Here is a 21,852-nt window from a genome sequence, read left to right on the forward strand (position 1 = left end):
CTTTTCCTAATGAGGGTCCCACATCTTTTTTCCCTGCAAGTTCTTTGTTCTGCTTTGAATCATGACCTTCCAGTTTGTGTCTCCTGGGGGATTAGTGTTTAAATTGGTGCATGTGGCATCTGTAAACTATGGAGGTATTTTCATGAAGGGGAAAATACCAACACAAAGTCTGATTTGAAGGTGTCACCATCCCCCTGGGTGCTGGGGTTTTGTTACCCACCAGCACCAGCTGAGGTTTTGTTACCCAGTTTTTTTGAGTCCTTAAAAACTCGAAGTTGGTTGTGCAGATTGTTTATGGCTGATGCCATCCTGAATTTTTTTTGGGAAGGAGCAGTATTGATGGAGATAAGCTGCCCGTAGGAGTTGATGCAGGTTATGCACTGTTGGAGTGAATCTGAACCCTGTGCCAAGTGTGGGCTTTGTATTAAATGCACACTTTTTTTTTTTGTTCTTTTGGTTGTAAATTTATGCCGGTGAAGCTGCAGGAACGAGAAGATTAATTTACTCTACGGAAATTAGAATTTTAGAACTTTGATGTTTAAATCCTGTTGTCCTTGTCTGGTTTATGAAATTGAAAAGGAATAGGTTAGAATATATTAGTAATGAGAAAACTTGACTGGGACCATAGGAGGGAGAGAAATGATRGTCAGCAGTGGTGTGAAAAAAACTTTGTTGAGCTGCTCTTGGTACAGCAACAGGAGCATCCAGCCTGRGGCTTGGTGAACTGAATCACAGAAACCAAATTCTCAGGTGGAACCTCTCCCCCCTAAGGATCCCTCTCATCCCAAACTAGTTATTTATCACTGGGATGACTGTTCTGGCTTGGAGAGATGAGAAATACACCTCTGGAGTGTGAAATATATTCAGGGAAGTCTGTATTAGATTTATATTGCTGAGATGCCAAGTTATTGATCTGTAAGCTCACCAAATGCTGAGCAGAATTTATGAGATACAACTCACATAATGGAAAAATAAATATGTAACAGCTGGCTTCTTTGGGGGAAACCCTGTAGAAGCAGGAGAGGAAATGATTTTATTCAGATTGTTGTAGTGCTTGACAGTAGTATTTAAATGTGCATTTCAAAAATTTGAGTTTGAATCCATTAARGAAARAAACATTTTCCCTAATGTCTTTCAGAGGTGTAATATTTTCAGTTCTTTCATATCTTGCAACTAATTAAATTAAAATGAAGAGAGTAATGTTTAAAAAAAGACTTAGTGAAAGGAATGTGCYTTTTAGGAGGTGCCTTATAAATAATAGGCCTTTTTTTTTGTCAACAAGCTATTTGTTCTGACCATGAATAGTTATCTCTTTATAAATTCCTGTATTTGTTTATCTGCTGTGGTATGCAGCAAATAATATGCTGCCCAGTTAGCTCACGTGAGATGCTAGGTTTTAGTCCAGGCTTTTATCTTTGAAAGCTAGGATTTTAATTGCATCTGTATTTTTGTAATTATTTCCTGCCACTGAAACTGGATTCATTCCATTCAAGACAGTGATGGTTTGTTCTGTGTAATTTTGTCCCGTTGCTGTTCTGAGGCCGGGGAGCTGCGTTGTGCTCAGACAATAACGTGGAGTCAGATGAAAAATTAAAAGGATTTTTATGTACTAGGCAGCACCACAAACTAACCCTGGGGAAAGAGAATGAAGCAGAGGTGTCTGGAGCAGCAGACACTGGAGATAAATGGAATTTGTGTGCCAGGGCCRGCTCTGTGTGGTGCAGCCCTGCTGCTCCCAGGATCTGTGATGAATTTGTCACCAGCTTAGCTTTGGGCCACCTGTGCCACATCCCAGTGTCCTGGACATGTCCCCACCCATCACAGACACACCCACGGTGTCCTTTTTTACTCCTTCCTGATGAATGAACACTGAACTCAGGAGAGGGCAAAACTCACACTCTTTACGAGGCTTTCATGAAGTTTTCATGGATTTTCTGCCCTGTTTCATGGATTTTCACCCCTGTTTTCCTTGTCTCTTCTCTCACCTCGTTCTACCACAGCGATTTCCAGCCTTTYCTGGATAACAGCCAAAAGGCTCAGATATCCTGCAGAATCCTTTCTTCCTTCCCATCATTGCCTTTGCTGGCATCCCTGTTGCCTCCACTGTTTTTCCTGGACACTCTTAATGAATTGTCACYTCTGATCTGCTCAGTCATGTGGCTGCTGGTGGGGAGCCCCAYGTTCACTCTGAATTTTTGCCAGATATGTGGAGTCTGTTAATCTCCACAAATTCTGCTGTAGCAAAACAGTGCAGTATCCCAGCTGGGATCACAGTCCTGTTGAACAGCAGAGGGAGGACACAGGGACACTTTGTGTCACTTTAATAAAATTGKGAGGATTTTGATTGTTCTGAAATACATTAAACCATTGTTGCTCTTGGCAATCCACTATTAACCCTCTTTCATGCTGTGATTAGCCTTCTATTCAGACATTGTTGCCTTGTCTATTAAATAGATTTTAATTGAAAATRGGCCTCCAACTTTGTGCTTAGTGGCTTCAAAACTAATTGATTGTTCCTCAGAGCATAAAGAAACCCTTTCCATGAGACATGGGGTGCATTAGGCTCCTTAATGGAGAAATGCAGGGGACTGGGGTTGGTGCCATTTCCTGGCTGCTCAGATTGCATTCACCACTTCTCCCTGGTGCAATGTTTTGTTTTTGCCATAAAAATGTCTTTCAGGGTAGAGAAATTGCTTACAAATGTTGTGCTAGGTTTACCCCTATTGTGTTTTACACRTGAAATAGTTTTTGTAACATGACTTGCCCCTTTGTGGTTTTCTCAAGTAATTTCCTTTTGTATTGATCCAAGTGTCTTTGGTTTATAAGTCCCAGCAAAGGCAGTAAGAACTTTCACAAGGATATGCCATTCCTTTCTCATACCTGCCTTGTATCCTGGCAGTCATTAATTTGGATTAATTTTGCCATATGGTAAACATTTGGATTTATTTCCTTGAGAATTGAATGTTACCTAAAATACKTAAGAGGCAAACCTGATAGTCTTTGTGTGTWTYMCAGATATATTAGTGATATTTAGAAAACTCTCATTTTGGTTCTGGTATGAAAAATACKTTGGTTTTCATTTTAAAAGGGAAATGTAGTTAAAGTCCAGGAAAAAAAAGTATTATTTACCTCCTGAAGAGTTGAAAAAACTGTTTGACAGGACYCCCTGCAAACAAAATGCCATCCTATGCATTTCTGCCTCTGTCTGGCCAGCATTGCTTTTACCATAGTGTTGGTATGTGAGTCTGCAAATATCTGTCCACATGACTGTATTCAAAGATAATTTATTTATTGGCTTAAAATTACATTATGGAAATAATCATATCAGAGCTGATTTCCTCTTCCACTCTTCCTCCAAATCATTGCCTCAGTAAAAATATATAGGGAAACAAGACACTTTAGAACCCAATTTATTATCTCCTGCTGGTAGCAATAACCTGAAAATAACAGCAAATAGTAAAATTCAAACTTGAGGCAAGACTCTGGTGCTGGGAACAGCTGCAGTCGCATTTATAAAGGATAGACTCAATATAACAGCTATAGAAATGTGCAATGTTTCAGAGGCTCCCAGATTAGTGCTTGATTGCTTTTTCAAGTTTATTCTATAGATTGGGAAGAACACAGGATTTTAAAAGGTACGAACAAGCGTTGTAAATAAGCTGCTACTCGAATCAGAGATGTTGCCTCCCCCTCCCACTCTTCRCTTCCCTGGCTTCTGCCTTTCACCTGCCTCCAAAAACGTGGCTAATATTGTTCCAAGAAAAAATAATTACACACAAAGCACTTCTTCTATATGAATGCAGGAAAATGCTATCAGAGAGTCAATTATTGAACGAAATCAGAAGGCTGGCCCATTCCTAAAGACATTCCTGGCAGCTSTGTTCATTTATCATAGGCATAATGTCAGATTTTTTTTCCTGGATAGGACATCTCCAGCCAGACTATCTGTGCCATTTGGAGGCTGCAGTGTGTGAGKATTTTGGCATTTAAAAGGTTCACAGAAGAGGTTCCCCTTGTTACTCCTTTGCAGTAAATTTGTTAGACTGTAAAAGAATGGCAGTAGAAAATCACATCGAGTTGAAATAAAGYAGATGGAAATCAGAGTTTTTAATGAAATGGCTGAAGAAGGAATGGAATTCAGTTTTAAAGAGGACCCTACTGGTCCATCCTGTCACTCTGGCTGGAAACTGTGTCCCTCTATACCTGACAGGTATTGGAAAAGGATGGTATTGTATATGCATTTATCATTRCAACTTGGGGTTTTTTGTTCTGGTCTTATTCCTGAAGACTGACTGGAGGATTGCAGTCAGTGTAGAGTGAGTATAAGCTGGCACAGACTTGGAATGTGTTTGGATATTTGATAAGAACATTTAAATAAATTCAGAAAAAACCTTAAAATCAGTTATGAGGGAGGAGCCATTCCCATCAATGACACCTTGAGTCAGAGCAAAGCTGTTCTGGACTTTATGCCTTGGGTTGCCCATCTGCACTCGGTTTGATTTRCTTTCATTTCTTCAGGTGAATTCTCAGAAAACTGATAGAGTTTTGCAAAGCTTGATGCTGAGAGGCAGGCTAAGCCATGCATGAGACTTCTTGGCAAAATAAACACTCTTATCCTTTAAACTCTAATATTTATCTCATTCTGTCAGTCACTTGACTTGCAAGGTCTCTAGTAAAGGTCTTTTTATGTGAGCATTCAGGTGAATTGGATTTATGCCACCTTGTTCTAATCTTTAAATGAGCATGTCAGAGGCCTTACAGTGTCTCAGAAATAATTCAGAAAATATTCTTTTTTACTAATATTATCTTTCCTTTTTACTAATACTATCTTTCAGCTTAGAATTAAATCACACTGTTGTTTAATCCTGTTATTCTGATGAGCTGGCATCATAARCACTGATATTGGTCTGAATATCAGTTCAGACTGATAGGTCTAAACTCAGCTTCAGGATGTGCAAATCAAAATTTGAGATTTCCAGCACTGAAGTTTTGTGTTTAAAAAAAACCAAACTTGTGCTTTCTTCAAATGATTMATTTTAAAGAAAATAGTGTAATATCAGAAAAAGGAAAGATTACTCATATACTGGGCATGTTTTTGTAAATCCTTTTCAAATCAATTCCATGCATGGAAGCAAAGAAAAACAGACATTAAAAATAAAAATGAGGATAAAACAAACTCAGTAGCTATAAAAATTAATGAAGTCTTGGTAATGCCATGGCAGAGTAAACTCAAACAAGCCTTTGCCTTTTGAAAGACTGCTTTGATATTGATTTATCTAAAGAGACAGCCAAATTCAGCCCATAATGTAATTAAAATGCAATATCATATTATGACTCAGAGGACAGATTTAAGAGTCCCTTTCTTTTCCTTCCTTCCTTCCTCTGCCCCAAATAAAAAGGTGAGTGAAGTTAATTGAATCTTGAGATCTCTTATGATAAATGAAAATACAAAGAGAGTCAACTTTCCAAATCTKTTGTCAGTATCAATGAAATTGGTGCTTGGCAGAGCGTGGGGTTGGCTCATTTCTGGGATAAAGAGGGTTGGAGATCCATGGGTACAGGCAACTCAAGTAAATGTCTCTCGTCCCAGGCAGGAAAGATGAATCCTGCTTGTGTCTGTGTAGAAGAATCTGAAAGCTCTGCTCAGTTTTATTGGAAATAGGTGAAGAAAATTCCAAGGTCTGGACACTGCGTCCACAATTCAGAGATGGCAGCGCCCCCGAAGGGTGTGGGAATGGGGAGATTCCCCATGCTTGGGTTTTACTCACCTGCCTCTGCCTGGCTCCCAGTTGCAGTGTGAGCTTTTTGGATTTCCTCCTTAGGTGTCTCTCTCTTTAGTCCTGTCTGAAGAGGCCTCCTTGGCCCTAAATGTGGGGATTAAATCCCAGTTTGTTGCTCCAGCATTGCTGAAAATCAACACTGAATCTAGTTTTAAAGCACCTGCTTACCACTAAGCAGTCTCAACTGGCTTGCTGAATGTGGGTGATTTAGATAAAACTTTTAAGTGCCTTTCTGAACACAGGATTTGGTTTTTGCCTTTGGAGATAAGATCCTGAAAAATGACTGGATTTCGGTGCATTATGGAAAACTAAGACCAGCAGTAAACTCCAGGGCTGAGCTACAGCCTTAACTTTCTTTTTTCCATTCTTCTTTTTGTTGTTAGTTGCCAGACCGGTGGATGGGAAGCTTTGCCAGGGTCCTGCTCCCCCCAGCTCCCAGGTGTGTCACCTGCCATGCCCCGCTGAGTGCGTGGTGTCCTCGTGGTCACCGTGGGGTCCCTGCCTGCCCGAGAGCTGCCAGCACCGCCACGGAGGGAGAGGTGAGCAGGGAGTGGAATATTGCAAAAAAACTGCAGAAGCACTGGTGTCACATTCAACATTGGGAGCTTAATGTGATTGTAAAAAAAAATTAATCTAACGCAGGAGGAAGCCTCTTGGATGTGTGTAGTGGAATATGACCTTTAAAAGCTTTTTGCTGTTATTCRYGTGAGAATTAAAAATAAGATTTTTYGAGCTGTTTCAGGTCTTTTTATYRGGCACTGAACTTGTGCAGGAGGATTTTTGGGGCTGCCCCTCTCCAGTCCCCTTGCAAGTCCTGCTGTGTGCTGGATTCCAGGGCAAGGTATCAGGATGGAGGTGCATCCCACAGCTCTGAAATCTGGACTCAGGTGGACCCAAAAGGTTGTTCTCATTGTTCTGGATTTGATTTGAATTCCCAGAAGAAGAATGTGCAAATGTAATTCAACCTCCCCTGGATTTTAATTGACTGCTTACATGTTTGTGGCTGTGACATGTTGAGATTCCTTGCAGAGCCTTTCCTGAGGCTCTAAGTTGCAAGGATGACTCTTGGAGTGAATGTCAGAAAATGGATATTATTGCTTGGAAGTCACACTTTTCTGAAAACTGCTTAAATTAGTGAAATTACTAGAATGGGTCAAAAGTTTTTGAACAAAAAGAGAAATAATAAAAAATACAAATATTTGCAAAAGCGTTTAATTTTTAAATTGTTTGATTAATTTCTTTTCGTTMATTTGAGAACTGTGTAAGTTTGATCTGTTCTGTTCTCTGGGATGTTTTATTTTAAATTTTCTTTTCTGTTTCATGACCAAAGCATTTCCATGTGGCCTCTACAAATGCTGTGTATTTGGCCCTGTTCCAAGACTGTTGGAGGAAAGACCCCCCATTATTTTTTTCTGTCTTTTTCTTAGAATTCTGTGTCATTTGCATAACAGAACATACTGAAAGATACTTTTGTATTAGCTTTGCATTGTATATAGCAACATGACTTTCGGTTTTATTCAGAAGGAGGTAGATTATGTAATCAATTCTATGATTATTTCTGTAACCTTTTTCTTCCACTTTACATTTGAATCTGTCACTTTAATAGGATGTCATTTCAAAGAGGTCTGATATGCATTATGTATCAGAAAACCTTACACCTTCATAAAGCAGAATACTAATTTCTTAGTAAACTGCTCTGCTGTGTATCAAAACAAGTCCTTTYGTTAGTGGATTCCCAAGCAGAATATAGATGTTATTTCTATCTTCAGTTCTTTAACTGTTCCCCTCCTTTTATCTTGGTGCTGTTATAACATTAATATATGCATCCCTGGTAAATTTCTGTATTCTGWCATGTGTATTTCTATCTAATGTTGATGAAAGGGAAAAAGAAATGTGAAAAATGTGGGTTGCTGGAGTCCTCTGCAAACAGTTCGATTTTGCATGCCTGGGCTGTGGGCTCCAACAGCTGAGTGCTGTTCCAGTCAATCCAGTTTGTAAAGATTGTTCTCTTCTTTGTCTTTAAATCCCCCAGCTCCAGATGCTCCACGTAGTCCTCTCACTACCAGATTATCGTATGAATATTTCTGCTGCTGTCCAGTTAATTCAGCTYTGCTTTTCCCAGGCTTTAGGATGAGACAGAGGCAAGTGATGGTGGATCCGGTGGGCACAGTGGCAGGTTGTCCTCATTTGGTGGAATCCATCCCTTGTGAAGACCCTCTGTGCCACGAGTGGGTGGTTTCAGAGGGAACGTGTGTGACTGACCGTGGGAAATGTGGGCCTGGACACCGCATCCTCAAGGCTGTCTGCAAGAGCAGGAGAGGTGAGCTGGGCTCTGGTTTTGAAAGCACAGTGGGTTCTTGTGCCTCCTAAACTAACACTTTATTGCAGAGTAATTGTGATTATTTACAATGGCTCCTTACTCAGTTGTGTTATACAACTTTCAGGTTTTTGAGTTGACTGTGTTGCTCTTGAAAGCTTGGGCTAAGAGGACCTGGGATTTTGTCTGGAGTCTTCTCTTCTATTTTGTCCAAAAGGGGATGGCTCACCAGTGCAGGTCATTTGTTGTCGTTGCTGGCCTTATTATTAATTACAAAASTGGGATATTTGTGCTAAAGTAGGGCTCTTGCTGAGATCAGCAGCACTGTGGGCATTCAGAATATCAATCCAGCCCCCACGGCCACTTCTATTCTCATTTTGCAGCCTGTGGTCTGAATATTTCTCTTGTTGGAATAACTGTTGCAGTYGTGAGCAGGGATGCTCGGTTGTGCTGCCAAAATTAATACAAGACTAAGATGTAAATGAAATGATTGTACCAAGTAATCCTTCCCTTGGCAGCAGTTTGAGACCTGCAGAGTGTTCAGTGTACAAGTTGCTAATAATGAATAAGTACATTTTTATGTGACGTTTACAAACAGCCAGCAAGATGTTATTTCTTGTGTGTGGTTTGAAGCTCAGCCAAAAGTTTCATTTCTTGATAAGGTCASTGTTGTCAGATCTTTAGATTCAATTACATGGAGCACAGTTTTGCAGTCCTTAGTCGCAGTGAGACTGTGCTATCATCTCAAAASTGGCAAAATTGTGCCACCTTAGAGTCTAATATTGTATCTGAAATGGACAATTCCTCTTTTACATGGTGCTGAGACGGATCACAGAAAACAATTTTATGGTGGTAACAGGAGTGGTTAATTGGCAAGTGGTTAAAATAGTGGCTTGTTTACAAGGCATTAGAACCTGGCAGAAAGAAATGTTGGGTGCTTTGTCTGAAGGGCATGGATTCTCCTGAAAATATATTTTAATTTGTGTGGTTTTCTTGTAATTCTGTGAGAATGGAGGGGGGGAGGTGTGGAAGAAATCTTCAAGTGCTACAAAACGACACAGCCAGGGTATAGAGGAGACCAAAGAGCTCACTGTGAGTTTTGCCTGAGCTGTCTCTGCTGATGTGTGATCATTACACCGGTGCAGGGCAGCAGGATGTGTGCAGGTGGAGGCTGGCATTGCTGAGGATTGCATTGCTGGCATTGCTGAGGATTGCATTGCTGGCATTGCTGAGGATTGCATTGCTGGCATTGCTGAGGATTGCATTGCTGGCATCACTGCCCTCTGTTAATGCTGTGCCAGTGTCCATCCCTGTGCATCCCGGGCACAGGAATTGCATTCCATGGCAGATGCTCATTGATCTCTGATCAAACTGCTCTCTCTATCTGTGATCCTTCAGAAGTCAGGCCTCTGAAGTGCCTCTTCTTCACTCAATTGTTCAACAAGGTGTTGGAAGTCTCACAATACCCTTTTCGTTTCAATTATTCTGTGCATGTTCTAGTTACAAAAAAAAAAAATGCGTTGGGATGTTCTTGTCACCCTGCCAGCCCGAGGCAAACATTGTCAATAGATTTGATCAGTGTCCACTTAAAACTGAGAAGGTTTCACCAGGAAATATCCAGGTCACCAGTCAGGTTAGAATGGCTGCTTAATACAACTCTCAAGCTTTTCTGAAGTTTTGGTTATGAGAAGTCAGAAGAGAAAAAAGAGTCAGAAAGAGAAAAAGAGTTGAGTTGTTTCTTCTTCTCTCAAGTCACTAACATAGTTGCTTCRTTCATAACCTTATTTATTTCCTTCTGTTATGTTCCCTTACCTAGATTTCCTTTGCCAGAAGAAATTTTTTTTTTTTTTGGATGAAAGTTGGAGTAAGTGTCAGTTTTGCTTGATGTGTTTTACCTGGAATAGCTGGTTAGTTGGCAGCAGGAGGTCAGGAGGGAGTTGTGTTAAACTGAGATGTGTCATTTACAGGTGAAATAGCATAAGGCCTGTGTACATGCTTAGCATTGCACACATGTTCAGTATTCTGTGCGAGCAGCAGCCCTGCTGAAAGCTGTATTGTGTGCTGCTATTTTCATTTACTTAAGCATCTTTTGTAGAATTCAGCTTCGTCTCCTAAAATCCAACSATTTATCCAGTTATTCTGTCATCCATGCCTGGCATTATCGCTCAGTATTCCGACTGAGTACCTAAAAGGATGAAAAAATATATATTTTTGGACCCTGTTAAATGCCWAAATCCAATGTATCATCATCTTAACAGTTCATTTGGGCCTAGAGTTGTTGATTAGGGTACTTTGGGTTGTCTCTGTATCCCTGCTGGCACGGTGCCTTCATTTTCACATGAATGCCAGACTTTGTGACGTGATGCTCTCCGTGTTGCTGCAGTGTTCTCACTGCTCTGCTCAAGCAGCTCCTCTGGCAGTGCTGTTGGTGTCAGTTGTGCTGCAGAGCAGTTTGTYCCTGGTCCCTTCTTGTCCCTTCCAACCTTTTCCCCTCCATCCTCAGGGGCTGGGTCTTGTCCTTTGCCAGCTCGTGCTCGGCTGTGGAATGCTGGGCTCTCCGTGGCTCAGGGACAGGAATCTGTTCACTTGCCAAAAAGGCGGTGCCACATTTTCATGCCATGTCCATGGTGCCAGCCCATGCCATGACAGAGGTGAGCAGGAACTAAAGAATCTCTTTCTCCAACTAAAACCTCACCTTTGAATCCCTTCTGGTGTCCTTTCTTTCCACATTAAAAAGCCATCCTTTCTGGTGAGATTTTGGGGCACTGACCCAGGTAATAAATTGCTGCTGGCCTGAGCTGGAGCTTGGACAATTCAGAATTGAGTCACAGATGGTCAAGCTCTGTTTTGCAGGGTGTCTCTGAAGTTTTTTTATTGTCAAATCAATATCCCTGTGTAAGAGCTTGCATGAACTTCAGTGATGTAACACTGGTGCTGAGCCTCGAGGTACAGAAATGGCTTTTTGTTGCTTCAGTGGGTTAATCTCTGACAGTGAAGTGGTTCCACAGAGCACACACTACGGACAGCAGGGTTTTATGGAGTAGCTGGAGTCTGTAATTTGTGATTTGCAGCACTTTAGCATAGATGAGGAGGAATGAGAAGACAATAGTAATCTCATTACTGTGTCATTATGAGGTGTCTGCTCCCACCTAGAAGTCTCTAATCTCTGTTAATAAATTACTGAACACGTAYATGACATGTGCCAGATTCTTCTACTGTCTGCTCCATACCCCTTGAGTGATTCTCTTCTGTATCAACAAAACACAGTGGTGTAATAAGTCAAATTAAATTAAATAATGTGAAGTAATTCATAGAATGGAGAAAGACTACTTTTGTATGCTTCTTCTAAATAAAATTTTTCAGGAAGGTTTTTTTTTTATTTAGCTAGTGAAGGTCAATGGGTATTTTTGGGAAAGTCTGTGAAGCCAAAAGAATAGTATAGGAAAATTGATGRCTGTACTAAAAATTGGATTGTGTAAGTGTGTCATTGGCTACATTGATCTATAAGTCAGATAAAAGAATTTATTTGAAAACTGTTTTTTATGTTTACAGACACCTCAGGAATTATTTGTGATTTTTCTCAGAGTGGTTGTTTTCRGTTGTTCAACAAGGAATTGAATAATTGCCTGTTAGTAATGTATTCTTGGGCAGATAGCTGCAAGTGTCTGACATTTGATTGTGGACAATCTTGATTAGAACCGACAAACATTATTGTGCATTGACCAGATGAAAGGAACTCTCTGAAAACATTCCAGTTCACAAAACATCAGCATGCTCAAAACTTTCTCATTTCAAATGCAGTAGCCAAAACGTACTGCATTTCATTATTTGAAGACAGTGACCAAAATCATTGTTTGTGTGATTCTCTTCTTTTCAAGTGGTGCAAGCACTTTTGAGTGTGGTGAGTCAGGGGCATTCAGACAGCAGGGCTTGGCTCAGGGTCAGCAGRTGGAACTTCAGTCCAGACAGGAGTGGCTGTGCCTTCAGAGGTAATTTCACAGTTGTTTGATTTAGGTGCTAAGGAATTTATAAACACCTTGGGCTCAGGCTGATGAAGGAATTTGGGCATCCTTTTTATTTTAGTTTTCCATATCTGTTTTAGGCTGCATTAATAATAGAAAATCAGATTGAAATGAGACAAATGTCAGACCAAACTGTGTTTTTTAGAAATGCCCATTATGCAGCTCGTGCAGAATAGTCATTATGGTAAGAGGTAAAACTTGAGAAGACACGTGAAAGGAACTACAACAATAAACTCATGAAATAACAAGTATGACTCATAAAAGTAACAATTCATTTTCCAAGCATTTTAYAAATGTTTCTGACAATGCCATAAACGAATTCTTGTCTATTAGCAGTGCTCTKGAGTAGATTGTAAAATGTTATTATTCAGAATCATACCCACAAGTCATCAATCTATTTTGGTGGAATTCCCATATCATCATTTATTAATTTGCCTCTGCTTGTTCAGATTMCTACCAGAAGAACTGTTAGCAGCAAAGAGGATTTCTCTGTGACAGTGAACAGCATGGTGTCTAAGTAATCAAATATATGAAATAAGTCATACCCAAAGGCTTAATAGTTTTAATCAGAAATTATTAGATCAACAACAAGGATTAATGCAAAGGTCATGTGATTTTGCTGGATTCAGGCTCTTCTACTCTACTCCTGGTTAACAAATCTAATCACAGCTCGAAAGCTGCTGAGTATTTCCATTTCTGTACTGCCAGCTTGGGTGTCAGGGTTTCTTTGGGGGAGTTAAAATTCATAGAATCAGAGAGTGGTTGGAGTTGGAAGGGACTTTAAAGATCATCTCACTGCAGTCCCCTCTGCCACAGGCAGGGATGCCTCCAGGCTGCTCGGGGCCCCATCCTACCTGGCAATCCAAACTTGTTATGAATGCTGTCTGTATCATGAGGTCAGTATTTATAACAGGGCTGAATAATCTCTCTGTTCCATATTCATGCACAGTTCATGCAGTGCCATGGAGCTGCAGGTGCTGAGCTGGGGGAGCAGARTCCACAGGATGCTGCTCTTTCTCTTTCCCCCTGTAGGACTGGCCCTGGGACCTGTCATAAAAACACCATCTCCAGCAGCTTCTGCCTCACCTGGGGGTGTCTGTGCAGCCATCCCAGCCTCTGAWACCTGAAGAACATCTGCAGGTCTCAGGCTGGAAGGGGTTAACCTCCCTGCCATGGCCCATCTGCCAAGGGGCAGCTTAGGAACAAAACTCTGCTGCCAGAGGTGTTCAGAGAAGCTTCAGCACAGCAGGGTCGTTTTATTTTCCTGTGCCATCTCTTTGGTTCTAGGCAGTTGGAATCTAGAACCTGGCATTGCYGAGAAGATAAGAGGGGTTTTTGTTTGTGTTAATAARTTYACTGAAAAAGTCCATGTTTGGRTTGAAATACATCAATTTCCAAGTTYGTGTTCCATYTGGCAGTTTATTTGTAAAACTGGAGAACAGTATTTCAGAGATGAAATGTTTTCTTTCAGCATTTTTTAGATTAAATGATTAACGTTTTGGGACTGTTTTTTTGGAAATGAGCTAGTCTTAAAATTAAAAATTCAAAACATTTTTAAAAGAGGTTGTTAACAAAAGCAGAATATTCCTTTCAGATTAAACAAACATTTTCCCTTATCTTAAAATTACCTTTTTTCTAAATCCTTCCCCAGTCTCTCTTTAATACTACTTTAAACATTAGTTTTTTCTTCCTTTTCCCTTTCCTTTTTTTTTTTTTTTTTTTTTTTGGTTCAGTGCCCAAACAGAAATCCATTATTCACACAACTCAATTGCCAGAGCAGACACTGAAATCCTGTTGGAATTGAAGCAGGGAGTAAAGGGAAGTAAGGTAATCAAAGCAGTGTTATTTTAAGATCCAATATTACGTTCTGCCAGGGGTTGACAGTGAAGCTCTGCACTYGGAGAAGCTGAAGACTCTTTGGGGTAGAATATTAACAGTGGTGTGCTCAACTTGCCTGTCTGTGCTTCCAGGTCAGTCCCAGCATGTCCTGCAGTCCCCAGAGTGGCTGCTTTTCATTTTRCAGTGGATTGAGGGTATAGAATTAATTTGCAGATTCTGTTTAATTTCTCAGAGAAAATATTTACCACTGTCAATTTATTGAAAATAAGTTTGAAGTAAGTTCTTTCCTCTTAGTTCCTGAGTCACTGGAGATGCTGATCCCAAACCAGTGTGTTTTCTTGACTTCTAGAAACACAGATTCTAAAATATAGCGTTCAAAGCTTTTTAGCAATTAGATAAGATCTGTATTTCTCATTTAACAGCCATGGTGGAAGGAGGACATTGCAGTGTAGTAGCAGGGCTGACCATTATGAGGGTTTGAGGAATCCTGAGGTATGGTGTGAGTGTTGTTCAGGAGATTTGGGAGCTGTGTTTCTTGTAGCCATAAAGATTGATGTTCTCTTTGAGCAGGATGGTTGTTAACGAGCAGGTGGAGTGGATTTCGTTGTTTCCATCAAGCCTTACCTCCCTGCCAAATATTTGATGCCTCCTGCTGGAAACTTAAAAAAAGACAAAATGCAGATTGTGCCCTGCTCTAGGACTGGTGCACAGACACTGCCATGAGTGCAAGAGAATTTACTGTCTCTGAATCCTCCACTGGAATTGATGTCTGCAAAAGAAGCAGAAGATCAGCTTTGGGTTAATTTTAAGGTAAGCTSCTGGAAAGTCAGAGCTGTCTCTGCTTAGTCACACTTTAACAGTTTTACTTCATTCAAGATTATAGGAAATGTGTGGCCCACCAGCCAAGGAAGACAGAAATTGGAAAAGTCTGTAAATGATTCTTGTAGTAGCTACATTTGTATAAATAACCATTGCAGTCAGGAATATTTCACCAAAATACAGGCTGAAATATCTAATGCTGGACAGGTGGCAGGCTGTGAGCTTGAATTGAGAGTTAAACTCAGCATACTCTGATCCATTTTCTTTGTCTTTGAATGCAAATATGTTTCATGATTTCCAGCTAAGCTGTGACTGTGTTTTTTCAAATGCTGCTGTTGTGTCTTGTGTCAGTCACCCTGAAGGCAACTACAGTCGATATCCAGTGGTGATTTTAGCTCCTCATATTTGGCTGATGGAGATGCACTGGAGTTTATTAAGAATACAGCCAGCTTTCATCCTTCCTGTGCTGTCAGGGTAAGGTATTACAGCCACCTGTGAACTTAGGGGCTTCTGTGCCAGCTGAGTGTGAGCTTGTGGTCAGTGCAGAATGCCCTCAAATGAATTGCTATGCAAAACCATGATTCTTTTCAGTATGTAGTGCTCCTTTTTCATACCCTCTGTCTCCAAAAGATGTTTTACAAGACTTCAGAGCAGTGCTAAAATSGTGAGGGCAAAGGCTGTTTCTTCCCTATGGCTGTTTCAGCAGAGAGAAGATGGATTTTCAAATACTCAGCTCCCACTTGCACTGGTGAGAGGGAGCAACAGGTGCTGATGTTTTTTAAAAATTAACCCGARCTTCAAACACTTGTAGGTTAGGAACAAAGGTTCGAGGTAGCCCTTTCAGAATTGGGARCTCTAACATTAAGAAAAATATAAACATCAGCTAATATGGCAAGATCTGTATTGCCCTTTCTGTTTTAAATGTTAAGGAATAAGTTTGACCTACTTTGATCTGAGCTTGTGGTAAAGGTTACCTAAAGAGCAGGGTGTGTGTGTGTGACCTGTAGCTCTTACTTTGGTGCAACTGCTTTGAAGAAAGTGCATAGAAGGATTAGCATTTATATACCAGACTGTCATATGCACAGTTTAAAATTATTTCTTTATAAATTAGTTTTAATGTCTAGGGAGTCTTCCTTGAGTCTGATGCTTTTGACTTTTTGATTATGTGACTGAAATAAGGTTCTTGATTGGTATTTTGTAACTGCAGTAGTATTTATAGCTATTTTTTTAAGTCTGGGAAAGAAATCTTAGGAAAGAAATCTTACAACAGTTATATTTAGTTTTGCCCCTATTGTAGACAAAGTTGTTTCAGTAAGAAACTACAAAAATACCTGTAAGTACCAATAGAAATTCCTGTTTTCTCAGTGAAATGAGGCATAAAATACCTGCTTGGCTGTTTTCTTTGAACTGAGCAGAACTTCACCTACATGCARTTTGTGTTCTTTTTGGAGAGTTACTATATTTCTTACACAACTCTGATTCAGAAAGAGATGAGAGGAAATAGGATTGTTCTGGAACTGTGTTAAAAGGTAGATTGATGACAAGTTCTAAAATTAACTACGAGGAGGAAGGAGGTTGGAATGATCCATTCAAAAAGTGTTACTAATGACAAAATTCTGCATCTGTGACCCAAACTCAGCTGATTGCACCAGGAGCTGGAAGGTGTGACAGTGAGGGTTCATCTCATCCTAAGGGTTCTGTTTTTTTTTTTGGATTAAGTGTGTTCCAAAAGGGTTAAGGATTTCCWTGCTTTTCTTCTGATGAAGGAGGTGTTTATCATCTGTAGCTATTACAGATGGCACATCTCACTCCTTGATTGTGATTTGGTAACATTTGTGTTAAGACTTTAAAACCTCAGCTTCTTGGGGAATATAAGAAATGGGGATGCTTTATGTGATCATTTTATCCTCCTCATCCCTAGTGGAGTCTCTAAGGCGTTTTGCTTTTGTTAATAAAAGGTTTCGAAATTTTCTGGTGTTCAGCTGATGGATAAACTGTGCAGTGGCAAATTCTGATTTTCTTAGGTTGCCAGGCTGAAACAAGACAGAAAATAGTATTTGGTGCATGTGATATTTTTCAGATTCTTAATAGAGAGAAAATTGCCCAATTCACAGTTCAAAATTATTTTAGCCAAGGCTTTGTTTCCTAAGAGAAATAGTCAAAACAGTATGAAAGGCTTAAATTAAACAGGAGATCATTAGGGTAAAGWAGTAACTGGCTGTGTTTTATTGCATTCTGTGTGTGAGCTTCAGTGGGATGCAGCACAAATCATATGATATGACTCATGGCAATAAGAATGTTTCAAAATAAGCCAGTAAAGTTCTGTATGAAGTAGAAATAAATGAAACCTGATTCTGCAGGCAGGAGGCTGGTAGTGAATTTGTGTAAGGAGTGGGGGGTTTGGGGCTGGGGCTGCCCTGCAGCTCAGTCTGGGGTGAGGGAGAGGAGGGATAGAGGAGYTGGGGTGGAAGAAGGGTTTGGAGCAGCCAGGAGGGCTCCTGGGTCTGGCTCTGTGCCGTGCTCTGGGTGTCTGCACCAACCTTCTCCCGAGGCTTCAATGAGAGAATAATCCAGCAACTTCAATAGACAGCTTCTCACATTGATCTCTGACCACAGCCCTTTAGTGGAGGGAAAAAAGCAGGGCTTTTTTTGTGTAATTTAATCCTTCCCTGCTGGGTGGCCCTACAGAAAGCTTTTTCTGTCACTGAAATTCCTTCGGTGCTGGACAGGAGTGATTGCAAGAGCCACCTTTGTACAGTAGTTGTGAAGGCTGTTGAGTGGAAATGAAAGATAAGTCTTGTACTTTCTTTGAGTTTCTTTTTATCAAGCTGTTTATGAAGTAGAGCTGATTTAAAAACAATTTAGTCACTTGTTTTGAGGTTAATGGATGCTGGAGGGGAAGGCTCCCCCCGTAAAATAAGAAGTTTTGACAAACTTTTAATTAAGAACTTGGGACATGGAAATTTTGGGGTAGTTCTGCACTACTGAGATTGGCTGTGGGGCACATTGGTCGGTCAGGTTTTTAAAGTAAATCTTCCTCTTAATTCTAATTAAGTATTGTAATGCCAGTACTCTTCATTAGGCAGCAATTTGTGATTAGTCAGGTGGTAGTAATGGAAAGAAAAAAAAAACATGTGATGAAGCAGTAGAGAAGTTGGAGAGCAGGGAAAATAACCGTAAGACGTGGCTCTTAAATTCTCTTCAACATTCTCCTGCTGGCAGATTTCCCACTGAATCCAGTGAGTTCTGTGGGACAGGATTCAATCCTCATGTGGAAACACACGTTCAGAGGACATTGATTACAGGATTTCTGCTCTGAAGTTGTGACAAGAAATGATACTAAGAACAGCTATAAAAAGGGAAAACTCCTAATTCCCCCCCAAACTTTGAAGCCAAGCTATTATTTTAAGTGTAGATTGCATTATTGAATTGTTTATCTGTGAATTGAATCTCGTATTTAATAAATGGGAGCTTTTGTGAAGTGCTGGAGTGAATGTGAATTAGTGAGTYGAGAAAGATTAGCTCTGTGAGGAGATTGAGTACAATTTAAAATTCCATTGTGCGGTGTTTTTCTTTCTGTCTGTATGAAGTACGGCTGTAATTGCCTCAAATTAGGGAGTGCTTTTGTTTAGGAGAGTTAAACAAGTAACAGGATAAGATGTTTCATGGTCCCTTTCTAAATAAACAGCTTGTTCAGTTTGTATCTTTAGGCAGCTTGCAAATGTCAGAGCCAAGTTTGTGGAGAGAACACAGATACACGAGATGGAGTTTCCTTAGAAACTGAATCATCCCGGATTGTTGGGATGCATTTTACAATTTGAATCCTGGTCTTCCCCTACTGTGTAATTTTAGTCTGTCCTTTTGTCACAGTTCTTAAAACAGATGCATTATTAAAAAAATTCCCATGGAGATGTGGACTGTAAGCACGAATTTGYTCAGCTCCTTTCTGACAGCTCTGGTCTGTATTTGCCTGAGGGTGTTGTAGGCAATGAACCCTCACATTGACCTGGTAATTATCAAGACCAGAAAGAGAAAAAAAAACTGATAAGACTGAACCAACACACCCATGTGGACTGGGGCAGTAGCACAGAGACAACACTGCTTTTTGCTGTGATGTTCCTGAGGAGGAAAATCCCACAGAGTCAGTTCTTGGGTTGGTGCTGTGGTGAGTGCTGTCCGTGGGGATTCAGGCATCTGGAGTGAGATGGTTGAGGTTTAAAAGTGGCTTTTCTGGAAGGAGGGACAATCTTTATCTGCCATCAGCAAGTGAGAGGGAATTTGCTGGGTCTGGGTGAGCCCAAAGTGCTTTGCTGGAGGGTCAAAGTCACTTCCAGGTGATGTGAGGTCCAGCTGGGCCCTTTTCACATCTCTGGTGTTGCACCTACGTCTGTCCCGGGTCTTGGAGTCGTTTCCATTTGTGACTGGCAAATGTGGCTGTGATCTAAACTACCACATCATTTTTGTGGTGAAAATGCAGCAGAACTGCCAAGTCCTCAGAAACGTAATCAACACTGGGCAATTCTGTAAAAAAGGCTCCACATGTGATGGAAGCAGGGAGGAGATGGGTCTTGGCTGCCATAATATATTATAGAAACCAAAATGATCCTGTAAGTTCACATTCCACTTTTTGTTGCCAGATGCAGAATTCTCATAATCCCCCATCCCAGTTTCAGTGGATTTCCCAAGTTTAATACCAAGTCAGCACTGTGTGTTGTACCCTTAGTGCTGTGTCAGAGGGGACTGGAGCCAAGAGGGTGCTTTGTTCTATTTCATGGTGTTTGCAAATAAAGCTGAGTGATTTGGGAGCTCCCTTGGAATCTCTGAGACTCTGAGTTGGGCAGAGTGCTCCCTGGGCATGCATAGATCTAAGGATAGCACTTTCTTGCCTATCAATAAGTATCTTAAAGCCTTTACTTTTAGTGCTATATATGACTTAAGTCCCAGGGAAATAATTCCACTACTGCTGTTCATTTATATCATTGGAGTCGGAATTAATTCAGCCTAGGCTAGGTTTTCTAATACATTATTTATTTAGGTCTTCAGAATGTCTGTGGTGCTGCGTGTGGTTGACAGAGCATGTTCTTGTTTGTTAATATTATATGGCATCCCATTTTCCCAAGACGCTTCAATAAATGCATGTCTTCAGATAAAGCTGGGATTTTAACAGGCATTTTTCCCCCCTGTGTTGTAACTGTAGCATCCCAGATTCTTAGCTCTGATTTCTCTTCCCTACAACAACCTATTTTAAATATTTCTGGAAAGATCTTCACTTCTTTAATGTTTGTTACTGGGTATTTTTTCTTCTTTTTTAAATGCATATTTAGATCTGGATTCTAAATATCTAGCCCAGCTTCTCCCACTGCCCCCAGGCACTAGAAGATTAGAAATACCCTTAAATTCGATTAAAAAATTCCCTGACATGGAGGGTGGAGCACTGAGCTCACATTTTCTGACAGCCCACAAAACTTACAAATCAAAAGACACGATGCCCTGTAAGTGAGGGTGAAACAAATGGAATACAATACTTGGAAATGAATGAGTCCCRTGAATGAGCATTGGCATGTACATCCCCAGCCCCATATGAAGATTAAARTGAGTTGTCTGCTCTAAAATTGCATAATTGCTTCTGTGACTGATTTGGTGCTGCTCCATAATAAGTTGTGAACACTGTATGCTGACCTGGTTAATGGGATGTTTACTAAATGAATATATTTGTATAGTTTAATAAGGAGGATGCTTGGAAAAAATTAGCAGGATGAGAAAGAATGGCTGGAGAGAGCCATTTTTCAGCAGGTGCTGGGGCTGTGAAGAGGAAGGCAGGCTGCCTGCCATTGGCATTTTGGGGGCTTGGAGGGCGAGGTTGGGTGACTGGATCCCTGATTTTCATGGAGCAGCCACTCCCCCAGGAATTTGGGGTGCCCAGGCTCTGCCCCCCTGAAGGTGCTGCCAGGTGGGGATGTGAGTGCCCCTGGGAGCAGCCTCATCCTGCAGCCCTAACAGCTTCATTTGCTAAACTATCTTGCTTGAATTTAGCTATTTTAAGTGCTGTAGACTAAGATAATTATTTCATGAAGTAATATTATCTGCAAATTAACCTTGGATCTCTGCGGAGGTTCAGAAAGAGGGAGATAAGGAGTTTTATCACAAATTGCAGACTTAGTGGGTTTAACGTAAAGGCCGTGGCAAGTAATACATTTAAACTGCATTTAAGTAGTAAAGACCAGAATATCAAAGTCTAAAAGCAATAAACATTAAATTATTCAGAAAGTTTTTATATTTTCTTTCCAGTTTATGTGTTCTTTTCACACACTGTCATTTAATGAGGTTATATTCTGATTAAAGTAGAAAAATAAAAAAGTAAAATGTTTTATTTCAGTAGATAAAAATGTGGCTTTTAAAATACATCAGCTTGCCCTGTGTAGTCTGAGCTGACTGTACAATTTCCCYTTCGTTCAGCATGGCTGCTAACTAACGGATTTTGGGGCGAAATGTCCCCCTTATATAGAGTTTCAATTGAAATCCATATWTTAATTTTAAGTGACAACTAATACATTTACTGTAATCCCTTTCAAATATTCTCTGGCAGTGTTCCCAGACATATATTTTTGAAGGTTAAATGGTTTAGGATTTATGTRCTGTGCTATGTAGGTGAATTGGCTTTGAGTGGCAAGGTTTTGGTAGCAAGTGAGCTACAGGGGTGGCTTCTGGAAGAGAAAATCAGGATTAAAGTTAAACCTGGGGAGGGAGGGAAGGTGTGTTAAGATTTGATTTCTCATTACCCTGGTAATTAAACTAATCTCCCTGAGTGGAGTCTGTTTTGCCTGAGATGGTAACTTGTGAGTGATCCCTCCCTGCCCTTATCTCACCTCAGGAGCATCCCATGATAATCCATGCTAATCTCTCCCCTTGCCCAGGTGAGGAGGGCGGTGGCAGGGTGGCTTTGGTGGGCACCTGGTGCCCRGAGAGGGTCAGCWCAGCCACAGTAAATCAATCTGAGTAACCTGCTGAATTTATAGGGCCCTTCCATTGCCAGTTTGTAGCTCAGAAACACGGCAGCTGCAGCAGCAAAACTTGT

At 40.6% G+C, this 21,852-nt stretch overlaps 1 protein-coding gene across 1 annotated transcript in view; it reads left to right on the forward strand.

The window, feature by feature from the left end:
* Nucleotides 1-21,852, forward strand: part of THSD7B (thrombospondin type 1 domain containing 7B) — a 238,689-nt gene that overhangs the window by 71,300 nt on the left and 145,537 nt on the right. The window contains exons 6-7 of the mRNA XM_057366569.1: nt 6,164-6,319; nt 7,903-8,100. Coding sequence (XP_057222552.1) covers nt 6,164-6,319; nt 7,903-8,100 — 354 coding nt within the window. The remainder of the gene's footprint in view (nt 1-6,163; nt 6,320-7,902; nt 8,101-21,852) is intronic.

This window comes from Malurus melanocephalus, unplaced genomic scaffold (genome assembly GCF_030028575.1).
Source record: "Malurus melanocephalus ecotype Western Australia unplaced genomic scaffold, MMel_1.1 scaffold_67, whole genome shotgun sequence".
NCBI lineage: Eukaryota > Metazoa > Chordata > Aves > Passeriformes > Maluridae > Malurus > Malurus melanocephalus.